Raw genomic sequence first — 25,552 nt, 5'->3', positions numbered from 1 at the left:
TGCCCGGTCAGGGCTCTCAAGTTCTATGTGCATAGAACGAAAGAGGTAAGAGGTCCCTCAGGTAATCTCTGGTGCTCTGTGAAAGAGACCAGAGTTACCTTTATCGAAGAATGCTGTTGCTTTCTTTCTAAGGGACGTCATTAAGGAGGCTCATTCATCTGTTTCCAGAAGACTGATTTGAGCCTCTTACGAGTGAAAGCGCACGAAGTTCGTGCTGTCGCTACCTCTCTTGCCTTCCAAAAGAACATGTCAATCAAGGACATCCTTGATTGCACCTTTTGGAGGAGTAACTCCGTCTTCGCCTCACATTACCTAAGGGATGTGAGAACGATTTATGACGATTGTAATGCACTGGGGCCATACGTTTCTGCGGACACAGTCTTGGGTCCGGAAGTAGCTCTTTCCCTATCCCTTAGTTAGGATTAAGTTAGTTTGTTGTTGTGTTTTAGGTTGTGGTGAGTCTTATATGAAGATCTCCCATCCTTTAGTTAGTTTTAAGGGTTTTTTTGTGAATAGTTAGTTGGTCAGGTGGTGGTCAGTTGCTTCGTTGCCCTCATTTGTATGGCCTCGATGGTCTTGTCATGTTGAGGTCTCGTACCCTTGACAGATTCATCCAGAGCGAACACCAGCACAAGTACAGGTCTCCACCTGGCTGGCAACTCTGATTTAAGCGAAGAAAAAGCAGCCTTACGTGACAGTAATCACATAGTCTACTTTGCAAACAGGTGAGGAACCAAGATGTATATCATCTACTTAATTTAAGTTTCCTAAACAAAAAAATCCTATTCTGTCTCTTCCCACCATCCGAAGGTGGGATTCAGCTATATATATATCTGTCAGGTAAGTGGCATGAACAAAATGTTATTGTTATTATACAATTAAGTTTGTTCATACTTACCTGGCAGATATATATAATTAAAGTGCCCGCCTCCTCCCCTCAGAGACAGAGGCATTAATAAAATATGAATAGAAAATGGGAATGGTTTCCTGATATCCGCCTCGCAGCGGCGGGAATGGGTACTACCACCTGGCCGCCCACTGCGTGTGCGCGAGTTTTGAAATTCTGTCGGACTTCAGAAAATACAGCTATATATATATCTGCCAGGTAAGTATGAACAAACTTAATTGTATAATAACAATAACGTTTTTCGACAAATTGTCATTGTAAGTACAATCATTTCCAATTTTTTTCATATTGCTTGAATTGTGAATTAAAGGATCATGGATTCACCACGCCCTCCGATTATCCGGCGACTGTGCCCCGGGACTGAAGGACGTAAGTGCGGGAAATTCCGCAGTTTCCCGGAAATAGATCCTCATGTGTTGTGTGCTCGGTGTCGGGGGCGCGAATGCTCTCGCACCGAGCCTTGTAATGTTTGTGAGAATTGGTCGGAGGTGCAGTGGGGCTTGTACGAAGGCAGGAAGAAGCGAAGGCCTGCAAAGGAGTCGTCGGAAAGCTCTCCCGCGACACCTTTGGTGACGGATACTTCGACGTCTTTCCTGCCCCCTGCTCAGCTCCCACGTATGGTACCTTCCCCTTCGGGGGGGGGGGTATCCAGGTCCTTCTCCTCACCCGATCTGTCGAGTGTGGAGGAGGGCGCTCGGTACCCTGACGTTCAACTGTACTCGGGGTCTTCTGTCCGTTCGGGGTGGGCCTCATCCCCACTCGCGTGAGTAGAAACCCCCCCTAATCACCCGACTTGTTTCCACAGGTGCTTCTGCTGTGAGGGATGACCTTGGTCAGGTGTGGGCGTCTTTGGGCTTGCAGGGCGTGCCCAGTGTCCAGGGGCTGCTTTACCATTTGGCTGGGTCTGCTGTGGTCACGCATGCAATGGTGACCACTACCACTACCACCCTGTCAACTCCAGGGTACGCCGCTCCCCCTCACCTGGTGTACTCCCCACATGCTGTGTCTGTGTCTCCTACCACCTCAGTGCAGGGTCCGATCGCCATACCGAGGGGGGGCGTGCCCCCGCCGCCCGGGTTTGCCGTGCTGCCTCGGCCAGACTTCCGCTGCCCCAAGAGCTCGCCCCTGGACCTGCCGCCAATACCTATGATGTTGCTGGTGCTGGCTCAACCTCCTGTGATGCCTCTACCGACTGCCGTACCTGTCCAGACGATGCCAACTGTTCCGTCCTGCCGTTCCCGATGTTCCTGCTGTTCCTGAGATGTCCGCACCTGATGATGTCGTTCCTGCTCGTGGCGTTGCTGTTCCAGACGTTGGTCTATCCGGACAGGTGCGTCCAGGCCCTGTTGCTTCGGCAACAGCAGCCCCAGCTCCACCCTGGATGGTAGATTTAACGTCTGTCCTGAGGAAGCTGATGAAGAAGAAGAGGAAGGTGTCGTCGTCATCTTCGTCGTCTTCTTTGTCGTCGTCATCTGCCGCCTCTCCCCCTTCGACTTCTAAGGCTTCACAGCCGAAGAAGAAGAAGGTTGCCTCCTCCCCTCCTAAGAAGTCTCCTTCGGGAGCTTCTCAGGGCCCATCTCACTCCGGTGGGATGGGGGGTTCTTCCGCTGGTCCTCCTGCTCCTTCGGGAATGGGGCCCGTCTCTTCCGCAAGGAAGAAGACTACGGAGACCAGAGGGGTACTGGCTAACACCGGTACCTCCTTGCCTGGTGTCAGGGGCTCTGCCACTGCATCAGGTTCCGTCTCGGCCTCTCGTTTGCGAGAGGTACCGGGTGTACGGTCGCCTACCGGTGACTGTACAGCCAAGAACCAGACGCCAGAGCTCGCTCGGCGCCAGGTTCATTGCACGGAGCGGAAGGCTGGTGACAGCCGCTCAGGCGACTCTCACCAGGCCAGCTCTCGCTCTCGTGGCGACCAGCTGGCTACCCGGGTGACGTGACGACGGTCTAGGTTACCGGCACGGGGCTGAGGCTGGGAAGAGTCCCCCCGATCGCCGGCCCCAGCGGTTCGACGCGCCGTGAGGACAAGCACCGGTCTCACCGTGACAGTGGTCTCTGTAGGTTGCCTGACCGTCGCTCCCACAGGGAACGTACAGGTACGGCAACCAGCAGTAGCTCCTCTGACACACGAGATCAGGGCCGCTGTTCTCGGTCCAGCCGTTCTCTCCAGGGAGACGTCTCGACTAGGCCTGCAGCTCGATCACCACCGTGGGTTGGTGATCGCCTGCAGCCTTCCAAGCCCACTGGTTCTGCCAGTGAGCGAGGGGGGGAGCATCAGGTCTGCCTCTCCCGTGCCTTCAACTTCCTCGGGTTATACCGGGAAGAGCGAGGCATTGCGGAGTGATCGTGAGCTTGCCGATTCTGTCTTGAACCAGGTAGAGTCTCTCGTCTCCGGACAAGAAGGCTCTCTCAGGTCAAGTAGATCGAACAAGCTGCTTCCACCTCCTCTACTGCGACAGCGGCGTTTTTACGTGCCTTCAGAGGATCCAATACCGCCCAAACAGGTAAACCCAGAGTTAGCCAGGCTAACTCCGGGTGTGTCTCTGCAGTAGCTCCTGTCCGAGAACCTCTGGTTCTCGCAGCAACAGGCACTGGGCCTGGAATCTACTGCTATGGCAGCTTTCCAGGCCGTCTCCTGGATAGACCTGTGGTCCCTCACAGTGTCTAAGGTCGCAGCCAACTCCGGGGGAATTTCCCACCCCCGAGAAGACTTGGCTTTCAGGAGACTTTTGTCATTCTGGAGGAAGAGCCATCATCCTTCCTCGCCCACCAGACGGCAAACCTGTGGGCCAACCTGGTACTTAGCCGTAGGGACGCAGTCCTTACCTGAGTATCCAGGGCGGCTGGGCGTGAGGTGGCGTTGGGCCTTCATAATGGACCAGTACGGAGTTCCTCCTCTCTCTTCCCTGGAGAGATGGTGGACGCTGCGGTGGACAGACGGTGCACTGATGACAGTGACCATCTTGTTCACCAGGCAGTTTCGAAGGCTTCTGTGCAGCCTCGAACTGCGGCCAAGCCCAAGAGCTCGGCTAGCGCTTCCTCGGCTGCTAAGACAATAGCCTCGTCGAAGCCCCGAGGAAAGACTCTGTCTTCTTCTCACGAGGGGGGTCAGGGAAGAAGTCGAAGAAAGGGGGGAAACGCTAGGGACAGCGTTCCCCCTCACCTGCTGCCGGAAGGGGGGGGGTGCCTGGCGAGCCATTGGGCAACTTGGCAGCGCTACGGCGCCGAGACCTGGATAGTAGATGTCCTTCGGGAGGGATATCTATTACCCTTCGAATCTCGGCCACCCTTCACCTCCAACCCGGTCCAACTGCAGACTTACGTTCCAGGTTAACGATTCACAAGGACATGGCGCTACGACAGGAGATCAAGTCCATGCTGAGCAAACGAGCTGTAGAGATCGTCACGGATCAGTCACCGGGCTTCTACAGCCATCTTTTCCTGGTGGAAAAGTCTATGGGGGGCTGGCGCCCGGTGATAGATCTCTCTCCCCTGAACCGATTCGTTCGCCAGACTCGGTTCACGATGGAGACGGCACGTTCTGTGCTTGAATCCATCAGGGAGAACGATTTCATGCTTTCAGTGGATCTGAAGGACGCGTATTTTCAAATGCCCGTCCATCAATCCTCCAGAAAGTACCTCCGCTTCATCCTCAATGGGATGGTGTACCAATTCAGGGCACTTTGCTGTGGTCACTACTGAAGTTTTGTCGCGATCTGGGGGATCGTGGTGAACTTCGAGAAGTCCGATCTCGAACCCAAGCAGAGGATGAAGTACCTGGGTATGCTGATCGACACGGTAGCAGGGCGAGTCTTCCCCGCAGACTCTCGGATCAGCAGATTCAGGGAGGCAGCCAACCAGTTCCTGTCTCGGCAGGAACAGGCAGCTCAGCAATGGCAAGTCGTGATCGGCCATCTGTCGTCACTCGAGAAGTTAGTCCCTCACGGGCGTCTTTACCTGCGGTCTCTTCAGTGGAGACTAAAGGAGAGTTGGTCACAGGCGACAGATCCACCATACTTCCCCGTGTCCCTCACGCTGGAGGTAAGGCAGGACCTAGCCTGGTGGCTCGACGACAGGAACCTCTTAAGAGGAGTGCCTCTACGCACTCCCCCCCAGAGATGCTGCTGTTCTCAGATGCATCGAACGAGGGATGGGGCACACACCTGGAGGAGTTGCTGACTTTGGGAGTTTGGGACGATTGCGACAAGCACCTTCACATCAATGTCCTAGAGCTCAAGGCAGCGTTTCTCGCTCTCCAAGAGTTCCAGGACCGCTTGATGGGACACTCAGTGGTGTTGATGTACGACAACACCACGGTAGTGGCTTACGTCAACAAACAGGGGGGCCTAGTGTCTCTCCCGTTGTACCAGTTGACACGGCAGGTGCACGAGTGGGCCGCGGCTCACTCAGTAGAGCTGTCAGCACGCTACATTCCAGGGAAGAGGAATGTAGTAGCAGACAAGCTCAGCCGTCGGGATCAGGTGATAGGAACCAAATGGTCCCTACACCAGGACGTGGCGGAAAGGCTCTTCGACCTGTGGGGGCGACCAGTTGTGGATCTGTTCGCCACCTGGCACAACAGGAAACTTCAGGTTTTCTTTTCAGCTGTGCCGGACCCATGGGCAGCTGCAGAGGACGCTCTTCAACACCTGTGGGACAACCTCTTCGTTTACGCCTTTCCCCCGTTCAGCCTGATTGGCAAGGTGATCAGTCGAGTGCTGACCACCCCGAATCTCAGGATGATCCTGGTGGCTCCCAAATGGCCCCAGGCCATTTGGTATCCGGACCTGCTGGCTCTTCTCGGCATGGAGAAAACCAGAGAGAGATTCCCCATGGCACAACCTTCTCGCCCAGCCACACGTAGAACGGTACCACCGAGCAGTCCAGTCTCTACAACTTCACGGCTGGCTGTTATCCACCATCTCTTGCGAACGAGAAGCTTTTCTCGTAGCGCAGCCACAGAGATGGCTGGAAACGTCAGTCAGTCCTCTGCAGCTGTGTACCAGGGGAAGTGGGCCGTCTTCTGTGGTTGGTGTCGTAGACGGGGTCTATCTCCTCTCAGAGCCACTCTTCAGCAGGTAGCGGATTTCCTCGTATTTCTTCGCCGAGAGAAACTCCTCTCAGTCCCCACAGTGAAAGGATATAGAGCCGCCCTGGCACTAGTTCTGAAACTGAGGGGATTGGACATTTCGAACTCGTTTCAGATCTCCTTGCTCATGAGGAGCTTCGAAAGGTCTTGCCACCCAGGGAACTCAGGCCCCCTGAGTGGGATGTGACTCTCGTCCTTAGGAGTTTGACTGGAAGACCCTTCGAGCCACTCCGAGAGTCGTCAGACAGGGATCTGACCCTCAAGACCCTCTTCTTGCTGGCCCTGGCATCGGCGAAAAGAGTAGGGGAACTTCATGGTCTATCCTTCGACGTACAACACTCCAGGGGATGGGGATCTGTGACGCTCGATTTCGTCCCGAACTTCGTTGCAAAGACTCAGAAACCGTCGATCCCTGACGACAGGTTCGAGTCTTTCACAATTCCCTCCCTAATGGACTTCACTGATAATGATGCGGATGAGATGCTGCTTTGTCCTGTGAGGGCGCTACGGCACTACCTGAAGAGAGCTCGACACCTCAGGCCTGAGTGTCGACGCCTCTTCGTTAGCACCGGGGTAACCAAGAAAGAAGTATCCAAGAACACTTTCTTTCTGGCTGCGTGAGGTGATCAGGAGAGCGTACGAGGCTGATGGTAGTGACGACATCCGTACGCTCCGTCCGAGAGCCCACGAAGTCAGGAGCATTGGTCCTTCCCTTGCGTTCCGCAAGAACTTCTCCATGGCGCAGGTCCTGAAGGCAGGGGTCTGGGCCAACCAGACTACCTTCACCTCCTTCTACCTTTGGGATATTGCCCACAGGTCCTTGGATACCTTTTCCTTGGGACCCCCCGTGGTGGTTTGGTCTGAGAGGGGTACACCTGTAATATTCTCGTCACCCTATCCCCAGGAGAGACTGCAATGTGTGCATGTAATTTGTTACTTCTTGCCTGTTTTCCTGGTTGCTCCTACTTCAAAGGAGTACTGGCAGATGCAGACATATTTCAATCTTTTGGTCAACCTATCATTTGTTGGATTCCTAGGCTTCATAGCCGTGGCTAAGGGTTCCCCATTCCTACTGCTGCTGTTCCTGCCAAGGAGAACAGCTCAGTGCTTTTGAGCCCCCTGTAGCAGTTATCCTGCATGTAGGTGATATCCCCAGGATATTGGGATAGGCCATATTCTTCTAATGCTGATTCTTGCCTCAACCAACTTGTGCATCATTTTTTTCACTCACATTATTAGAGTAGTCTTGAGTAGGTAGAATTTATGGGAACCTTTGATCAAAGATAATGGTGTGTAGAATGAAGATTAATGTTTAGGAATTTACATTTTTTACACAGTTTTTAATAAGTATTTGTCTTTTGTCTTTTCAGGTAGAGTCAAGGCATAAGGTTTGTGAAGAGATTGAAGAAACGTGTCAGATTTACAATGGCCTTACGTTTTCCAGCCAGATATTTTAGTTTATATGGAATAAGAATAAATCAGGGGCATCCAGTTTGTTTGGTTCTTGATGCCTATAATTGTGCTAGTATGGGTTGGTATTCAAGTAAAAGGACTGTAAAAATATCTGGAAAAGGAAAGATTTCCAAGGATGCAAGAATCAGTGATGAACAAGATTCTCATAATTCAGAGACTCACACTTTATGGGAAAACTTGGACTCCTCTGACTATTCATGTTTTGCAGAGAAATATAGAGAAAATTCTGAAAGTAAAGACATTGAAACCAATGAGATACAAGTTGTACCTGTCAATGAAGTTTTAAAAGACCTGTTAATCGATAGAGGTTTTAATGCTGCTAAGTGTACGAATTCTGAAGAAGTTTTTCCAAGCTCATTTGATCAAGATAAAAGAACAAAACCCAAAGACCTGGCAGAAACACACACAAGTAATCTAAAAGCCATAAAGTTTAGATCAAAGTATCCATTTACAAAAAGCAAAACCAGTAATATTATTGCCAACAGAAGGAAAATTATTTTAGTGGAAAAAGGTGAAAGTATTAATTTCACCAAAATTGCCAACAATATAGGCAAGAAAAATTTTACAAATACTGGTTCATTTCATAAAGGTACAGCTAGAGGTACCTCATCTGAAAATATTTATGGTGCTCTTAAACAAATGAATATGTTAAAACATAATAATAATCCTTCCAAAACTTTGGATATGTCTGAAGAAATATTTGTGGAGGAATCAAAACTTCGTAGGAATTGCTTGGGAATTCAGATGCTTTCACCTTCCTTATTTAACCAGATCTTTAGTAAAGTTCCTCCTAAACAGCCAAAAGAACAGCAGGAAGATTTTCTTCGTAGTAAAATGCATCTTGAAGATCAAAGTTTGTGGGGCAAAGAACCATCTGTGTTGCCAGAAAGTGATTTTCTTATACCGCCAATAAAAGGCTCAAATCTTGAAGAGCATTTCCATTATATTGCAGAAGAACAGTGTAAGCCTTATAAAGAGCTGCTCAATAAACTTCTACAAGGCACTCTTCCCAGTTTTCCAGACCATTGGCAGTTTACTCCTGGTTGGACCCAGTATAACGCTGATGGAACTTTTTCCTCTGTGGATTTCCCAAGTTGCCGTGCACTAGTGTTTGACGTAGAAGTATGTGTTAAGGAAGGTGGTCATCCTACATTAGCAGCAGCAGTATCTGATAAACATTGGTATTCATGGTGCAGTGATTACCTCATTTCTAACTGTGAAAAGAATGGTGAAGTTACTGTAGATGATTTAATCCCATTGGGGAGTTCCTATAATTTTAAGACAAAATTGAGGGACGACGAAAATGAGTGTGTACCTCGTGTGGTCGTAGGGCATAACGTTAGCTATGATCGCTTGAGGGTTAGTGATCAGTATCAGTTGAAAAGCTCGTTATTAAGGTTTGTGGATACTATGTCTTTACATATTGCTGTGAGTGGGTTAGTGTCAGAACAAAGAGCGCTGATGATGAAAAACAAAGCAAGTGAAACGAAGATAAGACTCCCATGGATGTCTGTTGGATGTCAAAATAATCTCAGTGATGTATATAAATTTTATTGTAAAGATGATCTTGCAAAAGACCCTCGTGACGTTTTTGTGAAAGGAACATTATTAGATGTGCGTAATGACTTCCAGAATTTAATGAGCTATTGTGCTAATGATGTTAAAGCCACCTTTTTGGTTTTGAAAAGCTTGCTTCCATTATTTTTTAAGAGATTTCCTCATCCTGTGACCTTTTCAGGAATGTTGGAAATGGGGTCAGCATTCCTTCCTGTCACAGAAAATTGGACAAAATATGTCAGTGCAGCAGAAGGAAAATATCATGAACTTGAAAGGTTACTAAATGAAGAGTTAGTGAGGCAAGCTCAAGAGTCTTTAGCATTAAGAGAAAGTGACAGATACAAGAGAGACCCATGGTTATGGAATCTTGATTGGTCTACTCCAAAGGGAAGAGTGAAAATGTTACCTGGTTATCCAAATTGGTATCGCAAGCTCTGCGCTCAAACTGGGGAGCGAGAAGGTACTCCTGAGCCAGAGAATATGAGTACCAGCCTACAGATTGTACCAAAGATACTTAAACTAACTTGGGAAGGTTTCCCTCTTCATTATGAGAGAAGATATGGTTGGGGGTACCTTAAACCCGTGTTTGAAAATTATACACAATTTCAGTCCTCTCATAGTGCCTCCCATGAAGTCTCTCAGGATAAGGAGCAAAATAAAGTAGAATTTCCAATTGATGTGCTTTATGAAATTTGTTCTGATAAAAATAATGTGAGAACAGTAACTCTGGATGAAGTCATTCAAGATCGAGAAAAACGACGTTTGGATTCTCCAGAAACAGAAGAGGATTGGCAGTTAGTGTTAGGAGAGAGTCTTTCTCCAGATAAAGATAAAAGAGGGAGGCATAGCACATCTAAGAACCAAAATTTGGAAGGGAGGTCTTATGACATAGGCATACCTGGAGTAGTTTTTGTACCACTACCTCATAAAGATGGACCTGGAAATCGTGTTGGCAACCCTTTAGCAAAAGATTTTTTGAATAAGATTGAAGATAACACTTTGAGCAGCTATCATGGTGGCATAGCAAAGGCTGTTTTAGAAACAAACAAGATGTTATCTTATTGGAAAAATAATAGGGATCGAATTCTGTCACAAATGGTTGTTTGGGATCGCAAACAGGAGCTGGAGGATTGTGACTCTGCGTCAGGTAATTATTGAAGTTTTCTTTTTGATAGCATTTCATTTGTTAGTGCTTTTGTGAAATAGGCAGGATTATTGGATACTTAATGCTAAGTTTTGTTATTATTTTAACATCCCCAGCCAACAAAGGTTCATCATATTGGACTTACTACTTTATGTAATGTACACTTGACTAAATTTTACTAAAACTATACATAAGAATTAAGGGATTTTGACGTAAGGAAAAATCTATTTCTGGGCGATTGGCTCGTGTCGCCAGCGAAATATCCTTTAATCTATTATTTCTAGGGTAAATGTACTAACACATACCAGAGAATAAATAAATAAAGAAAAAGGTCAGTACAACTGACTCGCCTCACCCTCCAGAGAGTGTCGGTATGAACACTATGGCGAGTGAGACCACTACCACGAGCCAAATGCCAATAGAATTCTCCCACTACAAAATCCCCCAAGAGGAGAGCCGACCCACAGAGTGGGCAGCACCTACTACTACTACTCCATCCCATGCTGCCGACTGCTGCGCCTCTGGTGGCCATCCTGAAGTTAGCAGACAATCTTGGCGATGGGATGGGTAGGGCGGGATTTCGCTGGCGACACGAGCCAATCGCCCCAGAAATAGATTTTTCCTTACGTCAAAATCCCTTTTCTGGGCTCAGCTCGTGTCGCTGCGCGAAATCGTACCAGAGAAATAGCACAAGATTGTAAAGAAATTTAACAAAATACAAAGGGTCTCAAATAAAAGATAAAATAAAAATAAATCAATATAATTGCTAATAAAGATACATATACACAGTGATACAAATTAGAAATATTACTTAATTATACTTAATGCTAATAATATTTCTTAACTTAAGGTAATATACATATATACAGGAGAAATATCATATATGTACAACAATGGTATCTGTGTAAAGCTTATGTATCAAAACAATCTAAAGCAATTAATATAAAAGTTGAATAAAACAAACTCAACAATAATAAAATATAAAAGAATGTATATGACTTAATATACAAAACCCGTAACCATTATAATAAGATGTATCTCCTAGCATAAAAATAAGGAGATGACATCCACGAGATCAGTAATCATCACAAATGTGAGTCCCTAGCAAAAAAAATAAGGGCCACCCATCCCTATAACAAATTCATCAAAGCAGCTAAGACACAAGGTGATCGTAAATGAACAAGGCAGGTATAGACGAACTGTTGGGTGAGGCAGGTAGAAAGGAGGACTGAATCTTCTACTAAGGATTAGTCAGAGTCAGGGGAAACTATGTTACCCGCTGCAACTGCTGAAAATTTCAGGGCTTCCAAAGACTTTAAGTAATGACGTTTGAACACTGTCGGTGATTTCCATAACCAGTATACTTTTCAACTCATCGAAGTTCATATGTTGGAAATAGTTAATTGAGGTGGCTACTGCCCTGACATCATGTGCTTTTGGAAAAGAGTCAGGATTGGCTTGTTTAATGAAGTACAGGATTTGTTGTCTGATGCCTTTAATAGATAAAGTACCACCTTGTTCTCTCCTAAAGAGAGGACCCGATGAGGATGAGGAGGTCCTAGATAGAAAGGCTCGTAAAGTTGAAACTGGCAAAGAGATATATCTTGTGGAAGGGTAGTACCTTCCATGGTTCCCACCTCATCAAAGGATCTTCATTCTTAGCTAAAAAGCTACGTTCCGGTGAAAGTAGTACTTCCCCTGTGGGAAGGAACTGAATATGATCCGGATCTCTGGGATAAAAAGCCGACAGTTCTGAAATTCTAGCTCCTGAGGCCAAGCTTAATAAAAATAAAAAATAAGGTTTTCTTAAAAGCATTATAAATGAGCATGTGTCATTATTGGTTTCTGAAGCCAGTTTAGAACATCGTTTAAGAACCAAGATACTGACGTAGGCCTTACAGAAGGTCTAAGTCTAGCACAGGCCTTGGGAATAGACGAGAAGTAGGAATCTGTTAAGTCTATGTTGAACCCAAATTGAAAAATCTTTTTCAAGGCTGACTTGTTGTCGTAATTGTGCTAGCTGCTAAGCCTTTTTCAAATAAGGATCTGAAAAAGGATATAGCTGAATTGATTGTCATGATCTTAATATCTGATTCTTTCAGGAAGGTTGCTAACTTTTTGACAGCAGCATCGTACTGTCTCAAAGTTGAATCTCTCTTATCTGATTCCAAGAAGAGAATATTCTGAGGGTCAATATTCGCATCCCTTTTCGCTGCAAACTTCATGAAATCCATTAAAGTTAGGGTTTTGAGAATCCCTGAGGAAGCGAACACAGTCTTCGTTTGTACTGACTGGGAGAGCTTGGGATTGGGGATCCGAAGAGGGCGGAGACCCAGTTCCAGGATGAGAGGGTACCAATTGCCTCTTCGGCCAGTCTGGGGCTACTAGAGCCACTTGACCCTTGAATGTCCTGAGTTTGTTTAACACTTTCATGAGAAGATTCACCGGAGGAAAGACATAAATCTTCTCCCAGTTGTTCCAATCTAGAGCCAGGGCGTCCGTGGCATAGGCCAGAGGGTCCAGGTTGGGGGCCACATAACACGGGAGTTTTGTGGTTCGCTTGAGATGCGAAGAGATTCTACCTGTAGACCTGGAACTCTCTGAAGAATCCATTGGAACGAAACTGTTGTCCAGTGACCATTCCGACTCTAGAGGTACTGATCGGGGATAGAGCATCTGCTATGCGTTTCTCACTCCAGCTATATGGGTGGAGGAGAGATGCCAACTGAACTTGTCCGCCAGGGAGAATATGGCTACCATGACATGATTTAGATGACGTGACTTGGAGCCTCCTCTGTTTATTTTACAATGTACTACCACTGGCGCTGCTTCCAGGACGTAGTCTTTTATGTGGGAGTACTTGGCGGTCGTAACCTTTTTAGAGTCAAGAACAGTGCCATTGCCTCCAGTACGTTTTTATATGGAACTGACGGAACTGAGGTGACCACGTTCCTGAACCTTTTTTGAACTGGAATATCCTCCCCAACCGCTTAATGAAGCGTCTGTGTGGATAGTGATCCCTGGAGGAGGAAACTGAAGGGGCACTGACACGATAGGTTCTTGACTTTCGCCCACGGCCGAAGTCGATTCTTTAGAATCAGAGGGACTGAGGACAATTTGTCCCTGGACCTGATATTTTGCTCGTGAGCGCCAGATTCTGGTTAGGTCTTTCAGTTTGGCTTTCATTAGGATGTTCGTCACTGATGCAAACTGGAGAGAACCCAGGATCCTTTCCTGAGATCTTCTTGAAGCCAGTTTGTGACTCAGAAATTGCTTGACTGACTTCGCTATTCCTTCCTCTTGGACGATGGAATCGACAGAGTATGGGAGGATAGATTCCATTGAATGCCTAGCCACTGAAAGTTTGACTCTGGAGTGAGTCTTGATTTGGTCCTGTTTATCTTGAAGCCTAGATATTCCAGGAACTGAATCACTTTCAGTGTTGCTTTGTTGCATTCCTCGACTGTTGAAGCCCAGATCAACCAATCGTCGAGATACGCTACTACCATAACCCCTTGCGATCTGAGTTGTTGAACAACTACTTCCGCCAGCTTCGTAAACACTCTGGGTGCTACGTTGAGCCCGAAAGGAACTACCTTGAAGGAGAATGTCTGGTCTCCTATCTTGAAGCCTAGATAAGGACGGTAAGTGTCTTGCAATAGGGATATGATAGTAAGCGTCTGTAAGATCGATAGAGGTTGGTGACGGCCCCACGGGGAAGTAAGGTCCGCACCTGCGAGATCGTGAGCATCTTGAACTTGTCGCAGCGAATGGCTAAGTTTAAGCGGGACAAGTCTAAGATTACTCTTCTTTTTTGTGAGCCTTTCTTTGGCACGCAGAACAAGCGACCTTGAAATTTTAATCTTTTTGACTCTCGCTATAGCTCCTTTCTGAAGGAGATCCTCCGCATACTCCGTCAGTTCTTTGGAAGGAAGTTGACGAAAGGCCTGGATGGAGGTGGGTTTGTTAACCAGCTCCAACCCAGGCCTTTTGACACAATGCTCTGAGCCCACTTGCTGAAGTTCCACCGGTGGCGAAAGTGAAACAGCCTCCCTCCTACCTGAAGTTCTTCATTGGTTCTGGTAAACTCCTCGGCCTCTCTTGAAGTGTTTTCCCTATTAAAGTGCCCTCCCGATCTCTCCCACGAAAGGAACGCTTTACCTCTGCCTCCCTTACCCGAGCGGTCATACTTCTGTGAAGATTGACTCTCGAAGGCTGATTGTAAGCTGGAGAGATGGCGGGTAAGAGGTGGAGGCTGAGGCTGAGGGGAGATCACGTAAATTGGCTGTGATTGAGCCTTGAAGTGGAAGGCTGGGCTGTTTGCACTAAGGGAACCGCCGGAACTTGTTGAGAAAAGCGTGGCTGCTTTTTCTGGTAGGGCTGGAAACGCCTGGGTTTCCTTTTGCCCTTTACCTCTAGCTGCAAGATCTTGCCTCCTCTTAGCCGTAAGGCCCCAACGGTCCTTAAGGGCTCTGGTTCAACCTCGTCGCCTCTGACTGGACTTCCTTCACCATTGCTTCTGGGAAGAGATCTGCTCCCCAGATGCTCGACGAGAGTAACCTATTCGGCTCGTGCCGAATGGTTGCTTCTTGTAGGACATGCTTCCTACAATTCGTCCTAGCAGTGGCAAACTCAAAACATCATCTGACTGTACCGTTTGAGTCAGGGATTTGGTCATAAGTTTGAAAGCGGGGCTCTGAACCATAGCTATGGTGGCCACCTCGGTCATAGCCATAGAAATTAATCGATCTGGCTAATCGCGATTTAGCGTCAAATTCAGCCTGAATAAGGCTATCTGGGAAGCCTGGGTAGCTTTTCACCAAACTGCTCCATAGCACAGTCCGGTTTGAGTTTCGCCAGCTGAGAAGGTGTTTCTGTAAGTCTTCCCATAATTCTCCGGCTGAAGGAAGTAACGGAGATGTAGGATCTGCTTCCTTCAGTTGAGGCATGGGGTCCCCCTTCTGGGCTGCTGGAATGGTAGACGTCGCGATCTTTGTCAGGAAAGGGAGCGGGGTACTCTCATCCATCGTGAGATCGTAAAGGGACTCTTGAAAGGTTTGGATTTTCGTATTAGAACAATCCATGTCCTCTAAACACCTGAGCCATTCTCTCTGAGTCCTGGTCACGTGAATAGAGGACTGTCTCCTTTGGTACCCTATCATCTCGAATCATGGCTGAGGCGGTGAGCCTTGCGTAGCCGATGAACGGAGGCTGAAGGTCTTCCGGGTAGAACTCGAAGTCCTCTATCCTTCGAGTTCCAAATTCCGGTATAGAAAGAATGAGTCCCGTCTTGGAAGGGGGCGTATGACGCTTACTCTCCACGGGTTGTTCATCGAGAACGGAGGTAGAGAGTCATACGGGGGAAGCTGGGCTCCACCTGCATTGAAAGGTGGAGGAGAGGCTAGAGGAGCTTGGCTCAGTCGGCTATAATGGAGTCTTGAGAAGTAATCCTATCCGACAACCGAGAGATCATTTGTTGCATGCTACTCTTTAAAGACCCAACCAGGTCGCCCACCTGTTTGCAACAGGCCAGCATTGGAGTCCAAAGCCGGAGCTGCTGCGGAGGTGGAGGGGTGGCTCTGAATTGGAACCAAGGGTAGCGGAACTGACGACTCTGCCGGATGTGTGAGATCTCTCTCTGGAGGATTTACTCCTCGAGGACTTAGAGCCGGACCCAGAAGCTTTAGATCTGTCCTGCTCCGGGATTCCTAGTCGGAGACTTACGAGAGGAGGATGACGCCGAAGCCGTCTTCTTAGACGACGACGACGTCTTTGTCAAGGATTTTCACTGCTTGACCCTTGACCTTGGGTCTAACCGAAGCGTCAGGAGGAGTATACAATTCATCACCCGTAAAGCCTTGGAAGGATGGAGAGGTTGCAGGAGTAGAAGAAACAGTTACGCCCAAGGGTATCCCTTGGGTGTCCACCTTACCTACCTCGACCAACAGGTCGTCCTACACCTACCATAGGTTCTACATTAATATCCAACGTCGCGACTTCCGAGGAGATCCTCCTGGCCTTGGTCAGTCAATGAGGCAGCCAGCTGTTGCTGGAATGAAGGCGATAGTCGGGGCCGCCTCTACTGGGTCGCGTAATCCTGTCGCCTTGCCTCCGGGGAAGATTAGTACCGCCAACCTTTTCTCCAGGATGTATTGGGCATACCCTTGGCGGCGTTCTTCCCGAAACCGCCGACCCCAGGCCCGCAGGGTTGCCAGTGCGGTATCCCTCACTGCCGGCGCCTGGAAGAGAGGGTATCGATTAGATTTAAGAATAACTTAAAACTAAAGGTAACTTAAAGCATAACTAACTTATAGGGGCTATAAGGCCCTTGAATTTTCCTTAAGTTAGAGTGATTAATGCAAACTTAAGCACTAAAACAGATGCGGACCAGCTACCGGAGATGGAATACTTACCCCGTCTAACAGCTGGCTCACCAGATCGTAACATATGGTACACGTCTCATGGTACCAGACCTGGATGTCCCCGTGCGGAGTCGCGCATGGAGCATGGACCGGCAAACTTCGTGTCCACACGGGTCTGAAGTGTGGCGGCGCATCCCGGATGCTCCACAGTGGTGGTCTGTCAGTGGAAAGACACATGAGTATCTTAAAGAATATCACTTACAGGCTAAAGGACAGAAGAAACTCCGTTGCATGCCGGAGCTCGGAAAAAATTCAGGGCATAGCCCCTCCCTTACTAGCCTGAATAGGCTATAAACCCCGGAGGTATCCGGTAAAAAAGAAGGGAGGGGGAATGGTTTAAGGTACTTAAAACTTAAACTGAACAAAATATTAAACCTAAAAGCTCGAACGTACCGGACTAAGTCCAGTGCGAGGCGGAGTGATAACTCAGTGAAACGGAGAGGTTAGAAGGGACCGACTGTATGCTCCGGTCCACCCCGTGGGGTAGACTTAGTACCTTTCCGCTAGATGCCAGGCCTCCGGTGGTAAAGGAGCCCTAGTAAGGTGGGAAAAGAGCGGGGGCATACAGACTCGGGCTAGTAACGGAGCGACGAAGTAGTAATGGAGAGGGGGTAAAGGCAGTCACCATTACCATCCGACCGGACACCGAGAGCCGGAGAGGTCGAGTCCAGTCTGGGTCTGTCCCGTCCCCTCTACCCCCTCCGCCTGGGTGGGGGGAGAGAGGGAGGCAGGCTCGGGTATGCGGAGCGAGCATGGGCAGGCCTAGCCACCCCCCCCGACTCTATGAAGAGCGGGAGGGGGGAAAGGTGACTGGACAGGCGTCTGGCCTGCCTCGTGATCACATATGACCACGGGGCGATAAAGAACAACAACTAAGCCTAAAACAAAACCAAACTGATCAGCGAGATGCTATCGGGAAGCAACCGAGCTGACAAGCGGTAACATAAAGGCCCAATAGCCGAAACCTAGGCTAAGCGAGCCAGACGCCTGACTAACCTAACAATATCACATAGATAATAAAATGAATAATAAAATGAAAGAAAGAAAACAAAATAGTAGGAGAAAAAATCCAGGAGTGTACGGACTAACCCGAAGGGCAAGTCTACCACTCAAGCTAGTCGGAAGGCCCGATACTAAGAGCCGTGCTAGGGTCTGGATAGAAGAGCCTACATAAGGTAAAAGACATGCATGCATGACAAAACCGTGTAGACCTTACCCTAAACAAAGCGGATAATAAAATAGAGCGTACAAAGACAGGGGATGCTCTGGGTATGGGCGACCCAGAACGGACCCATCACGAGGCAGAACATGCTGCCATGCTTCCGACCTAGAGATCGTATTTATACCTAAAAAAACGGCAAATACGTGCTCAGGGCCGGAAAAAACAAATAGCAATAAACACTCGAGTACTTTAACTTAGCTGCTGCGATGGCTGACGCTCCATTGTAATAAAATCCAAAAGAAAGGGCACAAAAACACAGAGAAGAAAACGGCACGTGTGTATCGTGTGCGCTAACTGAAAAGGATGGCCACCAGAGGCGCAGCAGTCGGCAGCATGGGATGGAGTAGTAGTAGTAGGTGCTGCCCACTCTGTGGGTCGGCTCCCCTCTTGGGATTTTGTAGTGGGAGAATTCTATTGGCATTTGGCTCGTGGTAGTGGTCTCACTCGCCATAGTGTTCATACCGACACTCTCTGGGAGGGGGTGAGCGAGTCAGTTGTACTGACCCCTTTTTCTTTATTTATTTATTCTCGGTATGTGTTAGTACATTTACCCTAGAAATAATAGATTAAAGGATATTTCGCGCAGCGACACGAGCTGAGCCCAGAAAAATATTTTGGTGTTATAATATGCAGCAAGTACCTATTGTGCATTTTCAATGATTTTAAGAATTGCTTTTTATCTCATTGTGATAATTACTCATTGTTTATATAGGATGCCCCACATTCAAAGCCTTGTTCATTGATTACCTGTTCATAATCAGGAAAAGGAAATGTAAGGCACTATGATTTAATGAAGGCATAAGAAACCTATTTGTGCCTGGACATTGTATCATATGCTATTGTATGAAGTGAAGAGAATTTTTTGGATAAAAAGTAGTGCCCTTACAGAAGTTCTTACAGAAGTAGCCAAGTGCTCGTTATCAGGAAAGAAAGTACTAAACAGAGATATTGGTCATGTCATATATGAGTAGGCACAAGAGTTTAGATTATAAAGGTTATGGAGAGTGTGAATGCTGGACTACTTGTGAATATGAAAATCTTGGATATGTATATGCAAACTTGTATCAATGGTGAGTTGAAAAGTAGCCATATGCTTATCACAGTTCATGGGTTAGTCAGTTTCCCAGTATAGATGTAATTAATGTTTGCTATTTCTTTTTTTCATTTGATTATTTTACCTTTTGTTATTGTAAATGTTTTGAAGGTTTTTGTACATTATATTTATTTATAAAATTTTCATAAATTATTCCTTAGATGAAGTGAGTACAAGGCAGACTGGTATTATTTTACCATTGGTTGTCACTGCTGGAACAATTACAAGAAGAGCTGTTGAACGTACCTGGATGACTGCATCTAATGCTTATAGTGATCGTATAGGTTCAGAACTTAAGGCAATGATTGAAGCTCCTCCAGGTGGGTACTGATAACTTTATGTCACAGTTTATGTTGCTAGTTATTCCTATAATGAAAAGGTATAAATATAAAATGAACAAACCCCTTACGTATTTTGCTTTTGTATTGTACTGTGTAAATGTTTAACTAAGAGATGGAGTTAGTCTGGATATAAGTAGTGTTATAGTAACCAGCTGATTATTCAGTTGCAAGGGAGGTACCATGTTTTGTGGTTATGACAAGATCCCAGACATGTCAGTCCCATTTTAAAGACAGTGGCTGTCAGTTATTTAAAATATGCATGTGTGGCTGACTCACACAGTATCAAGCAGGTAACAGTCACCGTCTACATGAGTCTAGGGCACAGTTCACTGTGCACCTGAAATCTCCCAGATGCTAACTTTGGTTTTTCTTTGTGCACCTTTTACTTTATCACAGCCTCTCTTTGAAACAACCATCTCCAGACATCTGCAAAGAAGAGAAGTTTCCCTTCCCACCTTTCTGAGTAGGCTTCTGAGCCCCTTGACTGCCCTATCTTTGTAAAAGCTGGTCATGAACAACAACTGCAAGCCTGTTCCCCAGAAAGTTTTACTGGAAAATACTTGAAAAGCATTATGAGTCACTTGAATTGCTCTTTCCTCTATTTTTCATTCATAAACATCACTCTCATCTTGTTTGGTGGCTGCATTTTCTGTCATTGCCATTCTTTTCTCACCTTAAAAGTGTACTTATATGCATATATTTGCTGGCCTGGATATCTTATAAAGGCTGTACCCATTATCATTCTGCAAGTATGGTAAATTGCCTTGAATAGGGCTGTAAATCTGTTATTTATTTATTTTACAGTTAGTGTCATATTGATTGTTTTAGGCTAATTTTTCAAAATAAATTAATCCTTTTGCTTAAGCTTAGGTTGACAATTGCTTTGGAAAACACATTCCATTAGATTATATCTACCTAACCCTTAATGGACGGATTGCTTATCAGGAGTAGTAATAACAGGTTTTGGGTGGTGGACGGATTTGGAAAGAATTTGGCGGTAAAGAGGTGCCAATACTTCTACAGCCTATAAATTCACTAATGACAACTTTTACACTGGCTAAAACCATTAATCGGATGTCTCAGGACTTCAGTTCTGCTTCTCACTTCAAGGGGGAATGTATTACGTCTCCATCTCACATGACATCTTTTTGTAAATTTCCTCATAAATATACCAAGGGTTGCTGTTGGTTTTTGTTCTTGTCTTTTGTGATGGTATGTCGGTTGTTAATGTAATTTTGCAAAGAAAAGTGCAAAGAAATAGAAAAAGCATGTTAAAATAAAAAAAAATGTTACTGAATCTTTGTTCTCATATGGTATGCATGTTGAGGCATTGTTTGGATTTATGAATAAGGCAGTCCCCGAGTTACGACGGGGGTTCCGTTCTTGAGACGCGTTGTAACCTGAAAATCGTCGTAAGCCGGAACATCACCAAAATTGCTTAGAAAACCTTATTTTTGTACATGGAACTTACCCAGCAGATATATACTTAGCTATAGACTCCGTCGTCCCCGACAGAAATTCGAATTTCGCGGCACACGCTGCAGGTAGGTCAGGTGATCTACCGCCCCTGCCGCTGGGCGGCAGGAATAGGAACGATTACCGTTCTAGAACCAGATTTTCTCTGTCGCGGTAGTGTCAACATACGTTGTTGCTACCTCCTGACTTGATTTTCGTTTTTTCATCGCCATCGACCTTCTGGGCTGTCTTTTGCAGGGAAGTACTGGGTCTTTGTTTTGGCATACGCTTTTATTAACTTTTTAATGAATTTGGCTTCGAAATTTTGAAGAATATATTACGTGAAACTACCGAATTTTTCGGTAGACACTCATATATTTTGCAATAAGGGAAATATTGAATTTTTTTTTTTTTTTTTCACTAATACGTGTATAAGTGTTAGAACTTGATGAAGGAAATATAAGATCTAACTTCTACTTTAGGAAGCCAGAAAGCATATAACTAGATACGCTTCCTTTAGAAGCTTTAAAGACCTTTCGTACTACGAGCAGTTAGAGTATTGACAATACTAGTAGTTGTTGCATCCTCATCACCTTCTTACTCCACAGAATCTACAAATTCATATGTGCAAATTTGAAGATAAATGGATGGAGCTCAAAAGGCGAGCTCTTAAAAGGTAAGAAGAATGGATAATAATTTTCCCAGTGCAGTGGAGGGTGCGTCTGATCGGCTCCGTAGCGCTTCCAGGCCTAGACCTCTTCCAACTCCCAGACCCAGTGGAGGAGGAAAGTCGACAGCCGCAGGAAGGTTAGGGAGAACCCCCACCGGTCAGGCGTCCCTCGGCAGGTTCTGTAGAACGTCCCAGACTGCCAAGGATAGCCATTGATAAGGCATCCTTAAAAAAGTGCGTCTCTTCATCTTACATCCGAAAAGACGAAGAATGTATGTTTGGAGTTTCGATGATCTAGCGCGTTCTCTGAAAACTAAGAGAACACTGAGCAAGAGCCAGCCGCTGCCAGGAAGCCGCGTTCCAGCAAGCTAGCGTGAGCTACGTTCCAATAGCCAGCAGCGAGCCGCGTTCCAGCTAACAGACTAGCGCGAGCCGCGTTTCCTACAACCAAACGCGAGCCGCGTTCCTACAACCAACGCGAGCCGCGTTCTAGAAAATTTTCTTAGGCGCAAGGCGCCTTTCAAAGAGACGAAGTGCCAGCCTGAGAAAAAACAGACGGCTAGAGCAAGGAGCCTTATAGTAGAGTGGCAATCAGAACGATCCTTCCATTGAACGTTTCCGGGCAAGAGGCTCTTTCTAAAAGGGGTCTAGTAGGCGCTCGGAACTATCAGGGCGCACGGGACTTTCCACGCAAGTGGAACGTTCCAGGAGCGAGTCTCCTTTCTAGCGTGCGGAACATTCCAGGCGCGCGGAAACATTCCAGGCGCTAGGCGCAAGGAGCCAGGCGCCAGAATATATTCCTAATCTTCTTTTGAGAGAGAGGTCAGTTGCGAGGTCCCTCTTTGAGTTTTTAACTTGAGCAACTTTCCCCTGGCAAAGGTGCAAGATGTCGCCACAGGCGGCCGTCGCTTTTGCCAGAAGGATTCTGATACTAAGAGAAGCCATTTTTTTCATTATTCAGAGGACTCTCTCCTTCATTCATGCTCTTCCCTCGGTATGAAGAGGCAAGAGCTTTGGGAGTTTTCTTATAAGAATCTCATCGACGTTTGGGCATGATGGCGGATAGGAAATATCTACTTCCGTTCCGTAAACCTACAGATCAACAGGAATTCTGTCTCTTCCACGATTTATGAGGAAATCATGAAGATTTAAAGAGTTTCCTGGATTAACTTCCTTCCTTAAGGAGATATATATACTCTCTTCATCGTTTCTATTAACGTAAAGAACGGAGATAGTACAAATTTTTCCTTTCTCTATCTGCCTCGGCAGGGAAAGAAGGTAGTAGAGTATCTGCTGTATCAGAATACGATACGGCAAATCATAAGCACATACCGTAGTTACTTCTTTGCTGAGCAACTCAATTACCAGTATCCTTCCAGGAATTTCCTAGGAAGGACTACGCTTAAAGGGATTGTTAAGACAACACCTACTAGCTTCTAGATTTATCGAAGTCTTGTTTCGCTTAAATATGCATTATAAAAACTTCCTGAAGTTCGATAATAATTTTATAAGATTCCTTTATTAAATGGAGTAGCTGGCAACTCTGGAAGAGTAAGGCCAGTCGGCTAACGAGACTGCTATCGCTTAGACGTCACCAACGCAGTATCATGTAGGTGTCGGTCATGACTGGTTGGTTACATGTCTCTCTCCTGCGGGATGGAATGACTAACCGTGTCTCTCCCCTTCAATCGTGGTTTTAGCCTCGGATTGAGGGATAGTTAAGCAAACATAAATAAAATATTGTCTGCCTTTTGCTAAGAAGCTTTCAATAAGAAAGATATTACAACATTTCAATGCTGTTTACCGTAGGTAACATTTTTTAAAGGATTCTAACGCAGCGGAACTCTATATTGTATAATGCTCTCATGCTTACGAAAGCATGGCTTATTAGAGTACATGCTTAGTGAGAAGATGAATGTAGTAGAGAATTCACTTTAAGACTACGGTATGGTCAAGTCTTATGCACATACCGAGGTTACTACAGAATTCCTAGTATCCTTACAAGGTTCCTAGATTGAATGCTGTTTACCACAATGTGACAGTATTATAAAGGATTCTAATACGGCAGAGCGCTATATATATAATTCTCTCATCCTTCGAGAAACGCACACAACCTTTTTAGAATCGGATATTGCTCAAGAGAAGTGGTTGAGTCGGATGGGAAACATTCTATTAGTGAACACGAAGTTGTTTCCCTGGAATGGGACTATACTACGGTATATAAAAGTTTTTTTTTTCCACTAAGAACGGAATTAACATGTGAAGGATGTCGGGTACCATAAAGGCATAGATGTTATGGCACATAACCTAAAAAGAACTAGAAGGAAGCGCCAGCCTGGCGCAAATTGCGCCAGAAGCGCCAGCCGCGCCAGAAGCACCATCCAAGATATTTTCTCGTTTTAGCGAGTTATTAACCTAAGAGTCCAGTAGCCTCTCGGACAGCAGGCTTGGTAACGGCAAGATTCGTTCCTGATTTCGTTACCCATTAATCGAAAAGGGGTCGCTTACAAGGAATGATGAAATGATTTATTTTAATCACTTAGGCCAATTCCACGACTCTCTCATATCGCAAAGAGCATCGAGAATCTCTTTTTTTGCCCCTGTTCGCGTTAACAAAAGAGAACCTATTTGGGAACAGACACGGAACGTAACGATCCTTAAGAGGTTCGATGCAAGATTTTGCATGTCCGTGAGAACCTTCTCGATCGAAGATAATAACTGTTAACGTATGTCTAACATTTATTTAAAAGAGTTGTGAGAACCTGCGGAAAGTCTTCTTCATAAATCTCTTTGTAAGGTAGAAGACGAACAGGCTTCCTTTAGACTGCTTCCTTTTCCTCGAACCAAGAGATATATTTTAGTCTTTTTTCCCCTAGTTATAAATTCTTAACAGATATTAAGATAAATGGGCGTCAAAGGAAGAGAGGATGTATGCCTCATTTTGGCCTTAGAGAGGTTGGATTCACAGAAGTCACGTTCTTCTCACAACATGTTTCGTAAGGCTTTTCCAAAGAGTATCTGGATATTCTTCTATCAGAATCTATTATAAATAGACCTAAAAAACCCCTCTCCACTCTGAGTCTGTCCGCGTGCAGACTGACCAGAAGTGGACATGAATGAGAGGTTTTTTTCAAGGTAAATGACAATAGTCATGGCTAAGACATAGAATTGCTGCAGATCGTGCTAGATGGAATGAGGAAACTGTCCTCTTCCGATACCTCTGTGAACCACATAGCGAGGTTTTTTCTTCACTTTCAGAGGGAAGAATCACCTATGATATATCTGCTATCAAAGAATGCAGTAAAAGGCTATACTCTGTCTCTACAAGGGAATTAGAGATAACAGAGGATTAAGATCTTCGGGATCTTATACGATACCGCAATACGACAAGAGTAGGATATCATGTACTTCAAATGGGATCTTTTTGTGGCCACAGATTCCGTGTTCCGACAAAATGGAACTGCTCCTCATCAAACTTCTTTGAGGAAGTTTATGAAGGAATTCTTTGTTTCTCTTAGCCCTAAACGACCAAGAAGACAAGTGAATTTTTTGTGCATTGGAATCTCGCATCAGATTCAATGGAGACTCGGCAATGGGTTCTTGCCAGCATAGTATGTCTTGTCACAAAAAGGACTAAATCCCTCTACTTCCTGACAGCAAACGCTTTCAGATAGAAGTTCATTGCCCAGGCAGGTACTTACATTTTCATCTACAGAAGAAGAGATGGTTTAAACGTTTGCCTACAGAGTCTTCGGGGTGCGATGAGGGCTCAAAATGCTTCCCAGAAGGTATTCAGAAGGATACAAGAAGAGCTAGAAATCAGGGTTCCGCCCAATTTCAGCTCAGAGTCTCCTTCGACTTCCAGACTCCTTCCCTTCCTTCGGGCAAGGATAGGGAAGATTCTGCAACGATGAACCTCATCAACATGTAAGAAGAGATCTCGTTAGCAAAAGAAGTGTTCACGAAGGATCCTCCTCGGAGGAAGACTCTTCTCTCTCGTATTGTTAGATATCCTGTTGTCTACTGGGTGTAGCTGACTAAAATCACCTCCCCTTGCCAGGGGCCAAAAGCTCACAAAGGGGAAGAATTTCTTCCACCCTTCTCCAGTCTCCTGATAAACTATGTGGTTGTTCAGGAACTCTCGGACAATGTAGCGCAGCCAGGCGCCAAATGCCAATAC

General features: G+C 46.1%; 1 protein-coding gene across 4 annotated transcripts in view; it reads left to right on the top strand.

The window, feature by feature from the left end:
* Positions 1-25,552, top strand: part of LOC135212754 (DNA polymerase subunit gamma-1-like) — a 74,995-nt gene that overhangs the window by 10,051 nt on the left and 39,392 nt on the right. For 3 of the 4 annotated variants that reach the window (XM_064246501.1, XM_064246500.1, XM_064246499.1), the window contains exons 2-3: positions 7,366-10,172; positions 19,068-19,226. In XM_064246501.1, the coding sequence (XP_064102571.1) occupies positions 7,421-10,172; positions 19,068-19,226 (2,911 nt within the window). In that variant the 5' untranslated portion in view covers positions 7,366-7,420. The remainder of the gene's footprint in view (positions 1-7,365; positions 10,173-19,067; positions 19,227-25,552) is intronic. The other variant, XM_064246498.1, reaches the window with a different exon arrangement.

The sequence above is a fragment of the Macrobrachium nipponense genome, chromosome 41, assembly GCF_015104395.2.
Source record: "Macrobrachium nipponense isolate FS-2020 chromosome 41, ASM1510439v2, whole genome shotgun sequence".
NCBI classification, from domain to species: domain Eukaryota; kingdom Metazoa; phylum Arthropoda; class Malacostraca; order Decapoda; family Palaemonidae; genus Macrobrachium; species Macrobrachium nipponense.
Note: the sequence above shows the minus strand (reverse complement) of the source record. Positions and strands in the feature narration are given on the sequence as shown.